Source organism: Monodon monoceros, unplaced genomic scaffold, assembly GCF_005190385.1.
Source record: "Monodon monoceros isolate NGI ecotype Baffin Bay Population unplaced genomic scaffold, NGI_Narwhal_1 Super_Scaffold_7, whole genome shotgun sequence".
In the NCBI taxonomy this organism is placed as follows: domain Eukaryota; kingdom Metazoa; phylum Chordata; class Mammalia; order Artiodactyla; family Monodontidae; genus Monodon; species Monodon monoceros.
The window spans coordinates 55,582,064-55,596,937 of NW_021703784.1; the positions used below are offsets into that span (position 1 = coordinate 55,582,064).

General features: G+C 42.5%; 1 protein-coding gene across 9 annotated transcripts in view; it reads left to right on the forward strand.

The window, feature by feature from the left end:
* Window positions 1–31: 31 nt before the first annotated feature.
* Window positions 32–14,874, forward strand: part of XRRA1 (X-ray radiation resistance associated 1) — a 106,991-nt gene continuing 92,148 nt past the window's right edge. For 4 of the 9 annotated variants that reach the window (XR_003791561.1, XM_029209476.1, XM_029209473.1 and 1 more), the window contains exons 1-3: window positions 32–312; window positions 2,777–2,832; window positions 5,676–5,773. Coding sequence is in view for 4 of the 9 variants with exons in the window: in XM_029209476.1 (XP_029065309.1) it covers window positions 5,680–5,773 (94 nt within the window). In the remaining 5 variants the exon portion in view is untranslated. Of the gene's footprint in view, window positions 313–2,776; window positions 2,833–5,675; window positions 5,779–14,874 lie in introns of those variants that run through there. The other 5 variants (XM_029209477.1, XM_029209481.1, XM_029209475.1 and 2 more) reach the window with 4 other exon arrangements.

Below are 14,874 nucleotides of genomic sequence, written 5' to 3' on the forward strand. Positions count from 1 at the left end.
TTGGCTGGAGCTGACGACGTGACGTGCAGCGCGGAGTCCATCGGGATCCGTAGCTGGGGCTGGCTGACGCGAGGTTGCCAGCGGAAGTGGCCGCGGGGTTGCCGGAAATTGTAGTAATTAGAAGCTCCAGTCATCAGTTGCCGCCTACTCGGGCAGCCGCCGCGTCGCGGTTACTAAGGAGTGGAGAAGGTAGTGGCAGGCGCCACCGTGGAGCGGCTCCGAGTTCCCCGGGAGGCTCGCAGGGGCGCAACCCGCCAGACCGGGCCGTCGCCCCCGCGGACGTCTCGGAGGCGGAAGCGACGCCGGAGGCAGGTGCGGCTGGAAACTGGAAACTTAGTTTGCGTGACGGGTTAGAGTCTCCCCCGCCCCAGCTGTAGCGTTTGGCAAGAAGGGGGCAGGAGCTCGTCCTTCATCCTTTTCTAGCCCTGTAAAACTGTACGTACTGGTTCTTTGGTGACTGTCATCTTAGCTGTTAGCATTGTCTTCGTGTTACAGAGAACTCACATTCACTGAGTGCCTACTGCCTGCCAGGCACTGTCTTAAGTGCGTATATATCCATCCTCTCATTTAGTCTCCTAACGGACCAGTCAGGTGAGGAAACTAAGGCACTTAACCAAGGCCAGATAGCATGTATCAGAACCTAGCTTAGCAGCCAGATTTTTTTTAATATAAATTTATTTTATTTATTATTTTTGGCTGCGTTGGGTCTTCGTTGCTGCACACGGGCTTTCTCTAGTTGCGCCGAGCGGGGTCTGCTCTTCGTTGTGGTGCGCGGGCTTCCCATTGCGGTGGCTTCTCTTGTTGCAGAGCACGGGCTCTAGGCGCGCGGGCTTCAGTAGTTGGGGCTCACGGGCTCTAGAGCTCAGGCTCAGTAGTTGCGGCGCAAAGGCTTAGTTGCTCCGCGGCATGTGGGATCCTCCCCGACCAGGGCTCGAACCCGTGTCCCCTGCACTGGCAGACGGATTCTTAACCACTGCGCCTCCAGGGAAGCCCCCAGATGTTTTTTTTTTGACGTCAAACCAGTGTCATGCTCCCTTTGTTACCACCTGGGGTCCTTGGACTCTTTAATCAATAGAAATTGGTAAGAGGCCAGGTGGGGAATTCAGGCAAGGCTTTATTGGGACTCGTCTTGCAGCAGGAGGGAGCAAAACAAGAAACAGGTGGGGGTGGAGAGGTGGCGGGTGAGCTGGTCCCTTAAATGGTGTGAGGGTGGGGGGATGGGTGGGTGAGGTGGGAGCGGGGGCTTAGGTGGTCTTCCCACCCCCTTGGTGGTGCTGTGTGCAGGGGTCATGGGCAGTACCCTGCTTTTGCTCCTAACACCTCAGAAGTGGCAGTTGGCTTCTGGCCTTTTTGTGTCTTACTGTTAATAATTTGCCCCAGCTGTGCATGCATGCAGTTACTTTTAGTCCCTTCGAGTTTCTTTGTATTTTGTTGTTCAAGGAGTTGTTTGTCCAGGTGCAAGCACTCTAGTAAAGGGTAACAGGTCTCAACCTATCTCACCTTTGCCGCCCTGCCTTTACAGTTTTAGGATGTAATAATATTCCAGATTTTTATTAATTCTTTTTTTTACACAAATATTTATTGAGCACCAACATTGCTTGGAACTGCACTAAGAGATACTAGGGGATCAGAAAAGGCCTGTTCCCTACTTTCATGGAACTCCTACTCTAATGACTTAGAGATCACATAATAGGACTTAATAATGATCTACTACACTGCATCATTTTTTTTAACTCCCCATGAATTCCTCATATAAGTGTCCAAATGATTGAACAAACAGTACTTACTATGGAGTGGTCACTGTTCTTGGCACTGGGCACATACCCCTGAATAACAGACAAAACACCCGTCTTGATAAAGCTAACACCCACATGACCATAATTATTACTAAAAACTATTAGATGCAGTTTCTTCACCTCTGTGAAGCAATCCAGTCAGATGCCCCTGTAGCTTTTTATCTTTTATAACTTATGTTTCAAGACCCAGCTCTAATGTCACCTGCCCTGTGAAACTTCCTTGATCCTTCTTCCTTCTTTGCAGACAGAATGAAGAACTCCATAGTATTGTGTTCATGGTTCCATTTAGTTCAGTAAGCACTCAGTTGAGACTCTTCAATGGACCGGACCCTGTTTGAGGCGCTGGGGATAAAGATATAGGTAGGACCCAGGCCTGGCCTTAGAGAGGCTCACTGAGGTTAGGGTATAAGGAGTGGGGAACAGACAGGTAAGCAGGCCATTATAATAGTGTGGCACGGTGCCTTCATTAAGAGGTGGGCTGAGGTGGTAACACAGATGAGGGTCAACCTGAGGAGGGAGATATACAGGAAGTTCTTCTGTATGCGTCAGGCAAAGAAGAGGGGCAGAAGTGTGATAGACTGAAAGAATGGAAAAAGCAAATGTATGCAGATGAGAAGCATTATTCTGTGTGTGTGTGTCTTACCTTTCAACTTTGTCTTTGCTGGTTTTATCATAAGTTTATTTTGTGTAAATGGTCATATAAATGATCCTTTCCTTTCTAATTTGTGATTTGCACTTCCTATTAAGCACTCTAGCCCCACCCCATTGTCATAAAATTATTCTCTTGTTCCACCCCCTTGTCTGTGTCTCTGTCTCTATTTCTTTTCTATCTGTTTCTGGGATCTTTAGTCCTGTAGTATTTTTCTAGGCCCCAGGTGAGACACATTTTGGATCAAAGGGTCACAGTAGGATATAATTAATGAGAAAGTTCAAGAGCTCTAACTGGCAAACTAAGAAGGAGTGCAATATCTATTTTACAGGTGAAGAAACAAAAAAAAAAGGAAGTCAAGAGGTCTTTCCCAAGATCAAAGATCAAGTAAGTACTATGCAGATCAGAACCAAGGTCCCCATATTCTGTAAGTTACTGGAGTTTTCTCCAGCAGTCGTCTCCTCTAACATTTTCCAGGCAGCTATATACTCATTCATTCATTCATTCATTCACCCATCTAGCAGATAGGTGTGATTGGTCACAAGAGGGATTTCCTGAAAGACAGATTGACTGGATGACCGTCTTCCCCATCCAACCATCCATCCATCCCTTCATCTTCCCAGCACATTTTTAATGTGTTCTAGGCTCTATGCTAGGCTCTGGGATTGTATAGGTCACTAGGTATTATAGGCCCCATAGCAGGTGGGAAGTTGGTAAAGGGAGAAAACAATTATAATAAAATGATAAGTGTTATACTAGGAGAAGTATGGAGTATCGTGGAAGCACATAGAAAGGGCCCCCAACCCTTTTCAGAGTGGTCAGGGATCAGGAAATTCACAGTGCCCTGTGTTGAACCAAAGGAGATGTCAAGATCACTCATTCATTCCACAGGTACTTATGGAATCTATTATGTGCCAGGTGTTAGGTACTGGGAGTAAAGAGATGAACACCATAGATGCTGTCCTTCTCCTGGAGGGGCTCAAAGTCTAGTCAGGGAGATTAGAAATATGTATAAAACCCCTTGGGCTCTGGGAGTACCATTGTACCCTTCATTTGGCTCACATATGTTTATTGGGTGTTTCCTATGAACTTTCCAAGAGTGGAAGAATGACAGTGAATTGGACATGTTTCCAGACTTGGAGGTTCAGAGGCTTTTGAAACAGCCCCCTCATGATTGTTAGTAATCTTATGAGGTAGAAAGGGGTCTGGCCATGAAAGACTTACAGAAGAAAAACTCCAGAGTTTAGCTAAAACAGCAATTATGTCCCTCTGGTAGGTTCAGTGAGGACTTTATGGAAGGGATGGCATCTGGACTGGGTCTAGAAAGAAGCTTGTTTTTTCTATTACCTCATTTAATTCTCACAATTCCCTGAGGCACAGGTTTTAATCCTCATTTTATATGTGAGAAATCTGAGGCCCAAAGAGGTAAAGTGATTTGCAGAAGGTCACTCCACTTAGTAGTAGAAACTAGTCTCAAATTTAAGTCTCTTGTCTCTAAAATTGTTGCCGCCTCCTACTGCACCCCTCTACTTTTCATATTTGTCACTTCCAGGAAACATTTTCTCAGGACACCTGATCCCAGCTCTCCACTCTGCTCCTTCTTTGTACTGAATCTCTTCCCAGACCCTCCATCTCAGGGTTCCGCATTCTTGCCAGGGTCTCCCTTCCCCTGGCCGGGTTCCCAAACCTCTGCTACCCCAAATTGTCTGAAGCTATCCCAAAGCAGATTAGGGAATGACTGGATCCTTTTAAAGAAAAATCTCAATCTCTAAGAGCTTAAGGTTCAAAAAATTTAGATCTTTGATAAGAGATTGTTTTCCTAAAGGAAGTGGCATTTGAGCTGAACCTTTTTTTTTTTTTTTTTTTTTTTTGCGGTACGCGGGCCTCTCACCGTTGTTGCCTCTCCCGTTGCGGAGCACAGTCTCCGGACGCGCAGGCTCAGCGGCCATGGCTCACGGGCCTAGCCGCTCCGTGGCATGTGGGATCTTCCCGGACCGGGGCACGAACCCATGTCCCCTGCATCAGCAGGTGGACTCTCAACCACTGTGCCACCAGGGAAGCCCTGAGCTGAATCTTAAAGCATGAGATCTGCCAGATGAGCAAGGTGGATAGACCTATTTTAGGCCAAAGGAACACTAAGAACAAAGGCATGGAAGACCGAATGTGTTTGGGGGAATAGAAAATGATTCTGTGAGCCTCTTGGGTGGAGTGACTGGAGCTGGAAAGTTAGGACATAGGTCTCCAGGGGCCTTCAAGACCAGGCTCAAGCTTGCTCAGTGGGAATCCAGTCAGAAGACTGTTGCAGTGTTCTAGGTGGGAGACGATGAAAGATTAAATGAAAGGTGAGTGTACTTCTGAGCTGGAATTTTCGTGACTCCTGACCAATGGAATCCCATTTCACCAGGCATTATATTTGTCAGACCTCTCTAAAGCACAGCTTGGGTCATGGCTCTCCCCAACTTAGATATCATCCACATCTCTCCGTTACCTACAGTGTGGAGCCTGGGCTCCTAGCCTGGCACTGAAGGCCTTCAGAAGCAGGCACCATCCTTCCCATTCAGCCTTATTGTCCAAGACTCCCAAACACACCTCCTTCCCCTTCCTGGGTCAGGTTCTTTCTTTACTGTGCCAGATGTACCCACCACCGTGCCCTTAATCCTGTGGCCCTTTCTGTTAATGCTTATCCTTCTCTCTATCAGAAAACTCAGTTCATCTCTCAAACCCAATTTATCCAGTTCACATCTCATTATTTGCACATCATCTTGCCTAAAGTATGAGAGCCCTCTTCCCTGAACTCAAAACAAAGAACATAGCTAGTGAACACTTAATATGTACCAGGCACTACCTTTCCAAGTTGATCTTCTCCTTTGTCTATTAAGGTAGACATTTTACAGGCGAGGAAACTGAGGCTTAGAGGGTAGAGAATTTTCCCAGTCAACGAGTCAGGCAAGAGCCAAGATTCAAACCAGGTCTGTCTGAGCCCAAAAGTGATGCTTTTTCTACTGTTTCACTGAGCTACGGTTGATTTGAACCGAAAAACCCAGGGCCTATCTCCCTTGTTATCTAAAGGGCCGGCCCATTTCTGAAGCAGGACAGTGGGCCTCTAGGGCCTCGGAGTTAGGGTGTGTGTTAGGGTTGGTCCTGGTGAGTTCACAGACTGTGTTGGGGTGAGAGAGCAGCCCTGTCCCTTCTCACTCCTTACTTTCTTGCTTTCCTTGCTTGGCTCTCAGGGACATGGCCTCCTCAGGAGTCTACAAACTGGATGATGGGAAGCCTTTTCTGAGCAACTGCTTTCCGGCCAAAAATCTGCTTCGGATGCCAGAGGAAGGTCAGGTGACTTCTCGGATCAGTACGTTTGCCTCACACCCGGCTCCTGCTTCAGAATGTCCCTGACACCCATTTCTTCCCTTCAACCCCTTCCCTGCTGTTCCCTGCCCCTACACAATCCCTTCCCTTCCAATCCATCTCCCCCCAGCAGTCTCAGGGAGCCTTATTTTTTTTTAAATTTTATTTATTTATTAGAATTCTTTTATTTTTATACAGTTTTTTTCAGGTTACTTTCCATTTAGAGATATTGGCTATATTCTCCGTGTTGTACAATACATCCTTGAGCCTAACTTACACCCAGCAGTTGGTACCTCCCACTCTCTCACACCTATATTGCCCCTTCACCACCACCCCCCACCCACTGGTCACCACTAGTTTGTTCTCCGTATCTGTGGGTCTGCTTCTTTTATGTTATATTCACTAGTTTGTTGTATTTTTTAAATTCCACATAGAAGCAATATCATGCAGTACTTATCTTTCTCTGTCTGAGTTATTTCACTTAGCATAATACCCTCCAAGCCCATCCATGTTGTTGCAAATGGCAAAATTTCATTCTTTTTTATGGCTGAGTAGTATTCTGTTGTATATATGTACCACATCTTCTTTATCCATTCCTCTGTTGATGGACACTTAAGCTTGTTTCCATGTCTTGGCTATTGTAAGTAATGCTGCTATGAACATTGGGGTGCATGTATGTTTTCGAATTAGTGACTTTGTTTTTTTTGGATATATACCCAGGAGTGGAATTGCTGGGTCATATGGTAGTTATGTTTTTAGTTTTTTGAGGAACCTCCACAGTGTTTTCCACAGTGGCTGCAGCAATTTACATTCCCACCAACAGTGCACGAGGGTTCTCAGGGAACCTTCTAAAGTGCACATCTAACCATAGTGTTCCCTTCTGTTTAGTGACTTCTCACTGCTAGTTCCTTTACCTTCTGCTCTAACCCCCCTTATCCTTTTTTACAACCCCTTTCCTTGATTTATGCCCTGTTCCATAGTGTTTATAATATTTTCACATAGCTTTTTAACATTCGCCCAGAACGTTCCAGCCCTCATCCCAGTTATCCAAACTCCTCCCATCCTGCAAGGCCCAGCCCTTCTCCCACTTCTTCCAGTAAGCCGTATCCAGCTACTCCATCCCTCAGTGCCCATCCTCTCTTGAAAGCCGTCTTCCTTTCTGTGTTTCTTACTTGATGCGTAATTATAGTCTGCCCAGCTCCTAAATAAAATGGCTTAAACTTGACTCTGCTAAGTAGTTTTTCAAACATTTATCTAGTTAAAGACTCCCCTGGGGCAGGGACTCCTCCTATGCTGAGCAGAGTCCTGCAGATGGAACGCTGCCGAGAAGTGTGGGTTCACTGGATTGGATTTGCTGCTTTGAAAGGGTAGAGCAAGGGAGAAGTACCCCTAGCTTACCCTAGATGAAATGACGTGCTGGTCGCTCTGTACATGGAATAGTAGAAGAACCTTCTCCTCCAGCCTGTGCTCCCCACTTCTCTTGAGTGATTTCATTTTTCACACAGAGACCTTCTTTGGCCACCTATCTGTTGAAAACCCTCCCATGGAGCTCTCAGTATGCACTCATGATTTCACATCCACACCCCCTCACACACACATAAATGGACAGATAGAGAAATAAATATAGCCATATGTATCTGCATGTGTTGGTATATGTACATGTATTTCCTGGCCCACTGAGGGCAATGATACCTCAGTCGCAAAGACCATGCCTGCTGCCTAGATGTTGATTTCTAAATACCATTCTCCAGTAAACAAAGCCAGGGCTCCTAAGACAAAAACCTGTTCTAGGGCTGAGGCAAGAAAAATACATATTGAGCCTGGAACACTGTGTGGTGCCAGAAAATAAAGCAGTGCTCAGAAAAATGATGGGGGCAGTTTGAAAGGACATAGGTGCCAAACTGAAGGAGCGCCCAGTGGCCAAAGCTGGAACAATATGAGCGGCAAAATAAATAAAGGTAGAATTGGGTTGGAATCCGTAGAATAAGTAAATAGTCATGATCCCATGCTGATACAATTAAATTAAGAATACATAAATAAGTGGGGGAGAAGGAAGAGTCCTTCCTTACAATAGAATTACAGTTAATAAATGTAGAAGGAATTAAGGAAATAGAAAATTACTTTTTTGGGGGAAAATCACTATTAAAACATCACAATAATAACTTTTACAGGCAAGAAACTTCTATGGATACTGTATCAGTCAGGGTTCTTCAGAGAAATAGAATCAATAAGATGTGTGTATGTACGTCCGTGTGTGTGTGTGTGTGTGTGTGTATATGTATCTCCTACAAGTTTTGTTTTCATATACATATATGTGTTTATATATATGGACCAACACACATATATAAATTATATATTTTTAAGGAATTGGTTTATGAAATGTGGAGGCTGGCAAGTCTGAAATCTATAGGACAGGCAAGGTGAAAACTCAGAGAAGAGCTGATGCTTCAGTCTTCAGGCAAAATTTCGTATTTCTTTGGGAAGCCTGTATTTGCACTTTTTTTTTTTAACATCTTTATTGGGGTATAATTACTTTACAATGGTGTGTTAGTTTCTGCTTTATAACAAAGTGAATCAGTTATACATATGTTCCCATATCTCTTCCCTCTTGCGTCTCCCTCCCTCCCACCCTCCCTATCCCACCCCTCCAGGCGGTCACAAAGCACCGAGCTGATCTCCCTGTGCTATGCAGCTGCTTCCCACTAGCTATCTACCTTACGTTTGGTAGTGTATATATATCCATGCCTCTTTCTCGTTTTCTCACAGCTCACCCTTCCCACTCCCCATATCCTCAAGTCCGTTCTCTAGCAGGTCTGTGTCTTTATTCCTGTCTTACCCCTAGGTTCCTCATGACATTTTTTTTCCTTAAATTCCATATATATGTGTTAGCATATGGTATTTGGCTTTCTCTTTCTGACTTACTTCACTCCGTATGACAGACTCTAGGTCTATCCACCTCATTACAAATAGCTCAATTTCGTTTCTTTTTATAATATTCCATTGTATATATGTGCCACATCTTCTTTATCCATTCATCCGATGATGGGCACTTAGGTTGTTTCCATCTCCGGGCTATTGTAAATAGAGCTGCAGTGAACATTTTGGTACATGACTCTTTTTGAATTATGGTTTTCTCAGGGTATATGCCCAGTAGTGGGATTGCTGGGTCATATGGTAGTTCTATTTTTAGTTTTTTAAGGAACCTCCATACTGTTCTCCATAGTGGCGGTACCAATTCACATTCCCACCAGCAGTGCAAGAGTGTTCCCTTTTCTCCACACCCTCTCCAGATTTATTGTTTCTAGATTTTTTGATGATGGCCATTCTGACTAGTGTGAGATGATATCTCATTGTAGTTTTGATTTGCATTTCTCTAATGATTAATGATGTTGAGCATTCTTTCATATGTTTGTTGGCAGTCTGTATATCTTCTTTGGAGAAATGTCTATTTAGGTCTTCTGCCCATTTTTGGATTGGGTTGTTTGTTTTTTTGTTATTGAGCTGCATGAGCTGCTTGTAAATTTTGGAAATTAATCCTTTGTCAGTTGCTTCATTTTCAAATATTTTCTCCCATTCTGAGGGTTGTCTTTTGGTCTTGTTTATGGTTTCCTTTGCTGTGCAAAAGCTTTGAAGTTTCATTAGGTCCCATTTGTTTATTTTTGTTTTTATTTCCATTTCTCTAGGAGGTGGGTCAAAAAGGATCTTGCTGTGATTTATGTCATAGAGTGTTCTGCCTATGTTTTCCTCTAAGAGTTTGATAGTTTCTGGCCTTACATTTAGGTCTTTCATCCATTCTGAGCTTATTTTTGTGTATGGTGTTAGGGAGTGATCTAATCTCATACTTTTACATGTACCTGTCCAGTTTTCCCAGCACCATTTATTGAAGAGGCTGTCCTGTCTCCACTGTACATTCCTGCCTCCTTTATCAAAGATAAGGTGACTATATGTGCGTGGGTTTATCTCTGGGCTTTCTATCCTGTTCCATTGATCTATCTTTCTGTTTTTGTGCCAGTACCATACTGTCTTGATACTGTAGCTTTGTAGTATAGTCTGAAGTCAGGGAGCCTGATTCCTCCAGCTCTGTTTTTCGTTCTCAAGATTGCTTTGGCTATTCGGGGTCTTTTGTGTTTCCATACAAATTGTGAAAGCTTTTGTTCTAGTTCTGTGAAAAATGCCAGTGGTAGTTTGATAGGGATTGCATTGAATCTGTAGATTGCTTTGGGTAGTAGAGTCATTTTCACAATGTTGATTCTTCCAATCCAAGAACATGGTATATCTCTCCATCTATCTGTATCATCTTTAATTTCTTTCATCAGTGTCTTATAATTTTTTGCATACAGGTCTTTTGTCTCCTTAGGTAGGTTTATTCCTAGATATTTTATTCTTTTTGTTGCAATGGTAAATGGGAGTGTTTTCTTGATTTCAGTTTCAGATTTTTCATCATTAGTGTATAGGAATGCAAGAGATTTCTGTGCATTAATTTTGTATCCTGCAACTTTACCAAATTCATTGATTAGCTTTAGTAGTTTTCTGGTAGCATCTTTAGGATTCTCTGTGTATAGTATGTCATCTGCAAACAGTGACAGCTTTACTTCTTCTTTTCCGATTTGGATTCCTTTTATTTCCTTTTCTTCTCTGATTGCTGTGGCTAAAACTTCCAAAACTATGTTGAATAAGAGTGGTGAGAGTGGGCAACCTTGTCTTGTTCCTGATCTTAGTGGGAATGCTTTCAGTTTTTCACCATTGAGGATGATGTTGGCTGTGGGTTTGTCATATATGGCCTTTATTATGTTGAGGAAAGTTCCCTCTATGCCTACTTTCTGCAGGGTTTTTATCATAAATGGGTGTTGAATTTTGTCGAAAGCTTTCTCTGCATCTATTGAGATGACCATATGGTTTTTCTCCTTCAATTTGTTAATATGGTGTATCACATTGATTGATTTCCGTATATTGAAGAATCCTTGCATTCCTGGAATAAACCCCACTTGATCATGGTGTATGATCCGTTTAATGTGCTGTTGGATTCTGTTTGCTAGTATTTTGTTGAGGATTTTTGCATCTATGTTCATCAGTGATATTGGCCTGTAGTTTTCTTTCTTTGTGACATCCTTGTCTGGTTTTGGTATCAAGGTGATGGTGGCCTCTTAGAATGAATTTGGGAGTGTTCTTCCCTCTGCTATATTTTGGAAGAGTTTGAGAAGGATAGGTGTTAGCTCTTCTCTAAACGTTTGATAGAATTCACCTGTGAAGCCATCTGGTCCTGGGTTTATGTTTGTTGGAAGATTTTTAATCACAGTTTCAATTTCAGTGCTTGTGATTGGTCTGTTCATATTTTCTATTTCTTCCTGATTCAGTCTTGGCAGGTTGTGCCTTTCTAAGAATTTGTCCATTTCTTCCAGGTTGTCCATTTTATTGGCATAGAGTTGCTTGTAGTAATGTCTCATGATCTTTTGTATTTCTGCAGTGTCAGTTGTTACTTCTCCTTTTTCATTTCTAATTCTATTGATGTGAGTCTTCTCCCTTTTTTTCTTGATGAGTCTGGCTAATGGTTTTTCAATTTTGTTTATCTTATCAAAGCACCAGCTTTTAGTTTTATTGACCTTTGCTATCGTTTCCTTCATTTCTTTTTCATTTATTTCTGATCTGATTTTTATGATTTCTTTCCTTCTGCTAACTTTGGGGTTTTTTTGTTCTTCTTTCTCTAATTGCTTTAGGTGCAAGGTTAGGTTGTTTATTCAAGATGTTTCCTGTTTCTTAAGGTGGTCTTGTATTGCTATAAACGTCCCTCTTAGAACTGCTTTTTCTGTATCCCATAGGTTTTGGGTCGTCGTTTCTCCATTGTCATTTGTTTCTAGGTATTTTTTTATTTCCTCTTTGTTTCCTTCAGTGATCACTTCGTTATTAAGTAGTGTATTGTTTAGCCTCCATGTGTTTGTAGTCTTTACAGATCTTTTCCTGTAATTGATATCTAGTCTCATAGCGTTGTGGTCGTAAAAGATACTTGATACAATTTCAATTTTCTTAAATTTACCAAGGCTTGTTTTGTGACCCAAGATATGATCTATCCTGGAGAATGTTCCATGAGCACTTGATAAAAATGTGTATTCTGTTGTTTTTGGATGGAATGTCCTATAAATATCAATTAAGTCCATCTTGTTTAATGTATCATTTAAAGCTTGTGTCTCCTTAATTATTTTCATTTTGGATGATCTGTCTATTGGTGAAAGTGGGGTGTTAAAGTCCCCTACTATGAATGTGTTACTGTCCATTTCCCCTTTTATGGCTGTTAGTACTTGCCTTATGTATTGAGGTGCTCCTATGTTGGGTGCATAAATATTTACAATTGTTATATCTTCTTCTTGGATCGATCCCTTGATCATTATGCAGTGTCCTTCTGTGTCTCTTGTAATAGTCTTTATTTTAAAGTCTATTTTGTCTGATATGAGAATTGCTACTCCAGCTTTCTTTTGGTTTCCAATTGCATGGAATATCTTTTTCCATCTCCTTACTTTCAGTCTGTATGTGTCTCTAGGTCTGAAGTGGGTCTCTTGTAGACAGCAAATATATGGGTCTTGTTTTTGTATCCATTCAGCCAATCTGTGTCTTTTGGTGGGAGCATTTAGTCCATTTACATTTAAGGTAATTATCAATATGTATGTTCCTATTCCCATTTTCTAAATTGTTTTGGGTTCGTTATTGTAGGTCTTTTCCTTCTGTTGTGTTTCTTGCCTAGAGAAGTTCCTTTAGCAGCAGTTGTTGTAGAGCTGGTTTGGTGGTGCTGAACTCTCTCAGCTTTTGCTTGTCTGTAAAGGTTTTAATTTCTCCATCAAATCTGAATGAGATCCTTGCTGGGTAGAGTAATCTTGGTTGCAGGTTTTTCTCCTTCATCACTTTAAATATGTCCTGCCAGTCCCTTCTGGCTTGCAGAGTTTCTGCTGAAAGATCAGCTGTTAACCTTATGGGGATTCCCTTGTGTGTTATTTGTTGTTTTTCCCTTGCTGCTTTTAATATGCTTTCTTTGTATTTAATTTTTGACAGTTTGATTCATATGTGTCTTTGCATATTTCTCCTTGGATTTATCCTGTATGGGACTCTCTGTGCTTCCTGGACTTGATTGACAATTTCCTTTCCATATTAGGGAAGTTTTCAATTATAATCTCTTCAAATATTTTCTCAGTCCCTTTCTTTTTCTCTTCTTCTTCTGGAACCCCTATAATTCGAATGTTGATGCATTTAATGTTGTCCCAGAGGTCTCTGAGACTGTCCTCAGTTCTTTTCATTCTTTTTTCTTTATTCTGCTCTGCAGTAGTTATTTCCACTATTTTATCTTCCAGGTCACTTATCCATTCTTCTACCTCAGTTATTCTACTATTGGTCCCATCTAGAGTATTTTTCATTTCATTTATTGTGTTGTTCATCATTGTTTGTTTCATCTTTAGTTTTTCTAGGTCCTTGTTAAATGTTTCTTGCATTTTGTCTATTCTATTTCCAAGATTTTGGATCATCTTTACTATCATTATTCTGAATTCTTTTTCAGGTAGAGTGCCTATTTCCTCTTCATTTGTTAGGTCTGGTGGGTTTTTATCTTGCTCCTTCATGTGCTGTGTGTTTTTCTGTCTTCTCGTTTTGCTTATCTTACTGTGTTTGGGGTCTCCTCTTTGCAGGCTGCAGGTTCGTAGTTCCCGTTGTTTTTGGTGTCTGTCCCCAGTGGCTAAGGTTGGTTCAGTGGGTTGTGTAGGCTTCCTGGTGGAGGGGACTAGTGCCTGTGTTCTGGTGGATGAGGCTCGATCTTGTCTTTCTGGTGGGTAGGTCCACGTCTGGTGGTGTGTTTTGGGGTGTCTGTGGACTTATTATGATTTTAGGCAGCCTCTCTGCTAATGGGTGGGGTTGTGTTCCTGTTTTGCTAGTTGTTTGTCATAGGGTGTCCAGCACTGTAGCTTGCTGGTCGTTGAGTGAAGCTGGTTGCTGGTGTTGAGATGGAGATCTCTGGGAGATTTTCGCCATTTGATATTATGTGGAGCTGGGAGGTCTCTTGTGGACCAGTGTCCTGAAGTTGGCTCTCCCTCCTCAGAGGCACAGCACTGACTCCTGGCTGCTGCACCAAGAGCCTGTCATCTACACGGCTCATAATAAAAGGGAGAAAAAGTAGAAAGAAAGAATTAGTAGAAGTAGAAAGAGAGAAAGAAAGAAAGAAAGGGAGGGAGGGAGGGAGGAAGGAAGGAAGGAGGGAAGGAAGGAAAAAAAGAAAGGAGATAAAGTAAAATAAAATAAAGTAAGATAAAATATAATAAAGTTATTAAAAAAATAATTATTAAGAGAGAAAAAACAAAAACGTACAGATAGAACCCTAGGACAAATGGTGGAAGCAAAACTATACAGACAAAATCTCACACAGAAGCATACACATACACACTCCCAAAAAGAGGAAAAGGGGAAAAAAATCATAAATCTTGCTCTCAAAGTCCACCTCCTCAATTTGGGATGATTCCTTGTCTAAAGGAGGGAAGGAAGGAAGGAAAGAAAGAAAGAAAGAAGATAAAATAAAGTTGTTAAAATTAATTATTAAGAAAAATTTTTTTAAACAAATGTACGGGTAGAACCCTAGGACAAATGGTGGAAGCAAAGCTATACAGACAAAATCTCACACAGAAGCATACACATACACACTCCCAAAAGGAGAAAAGGGGAAAAAATCTTAAGTCTTGCTCTCGAAGTCCACCTCCTCAATTTGGGATGATTCGTTGTCTATTCATGTAGTCCACAGAAGCAGGGTACATCAAGTTGATTGTGGAGCTTTAATCCGCTGCTTCTGAGGCTGCTGGGAGAGATTTCCCTTTCTCTTCTTTGTTCTCACAGCTCCCAGGGGCTCAGCTTTGGATTTGGCCCCGCCTCTGCGTGTAGGTCGCCAGAGGGCGTCTGTTTTTCGCTCAGACAGGACGGGGTTAAAGGAGCCGTTGATTCGGGGGCTCGGGCTCACTCAGGCCCAGGGGAGGGAGGGGCACGGAGTGCGGGGCGAGCCTGCGGCGGCAGAGGCCCGCATGATGTTGCAACAGCCTGAGGCTCGCCATGCGTTCTTCTGGGGAA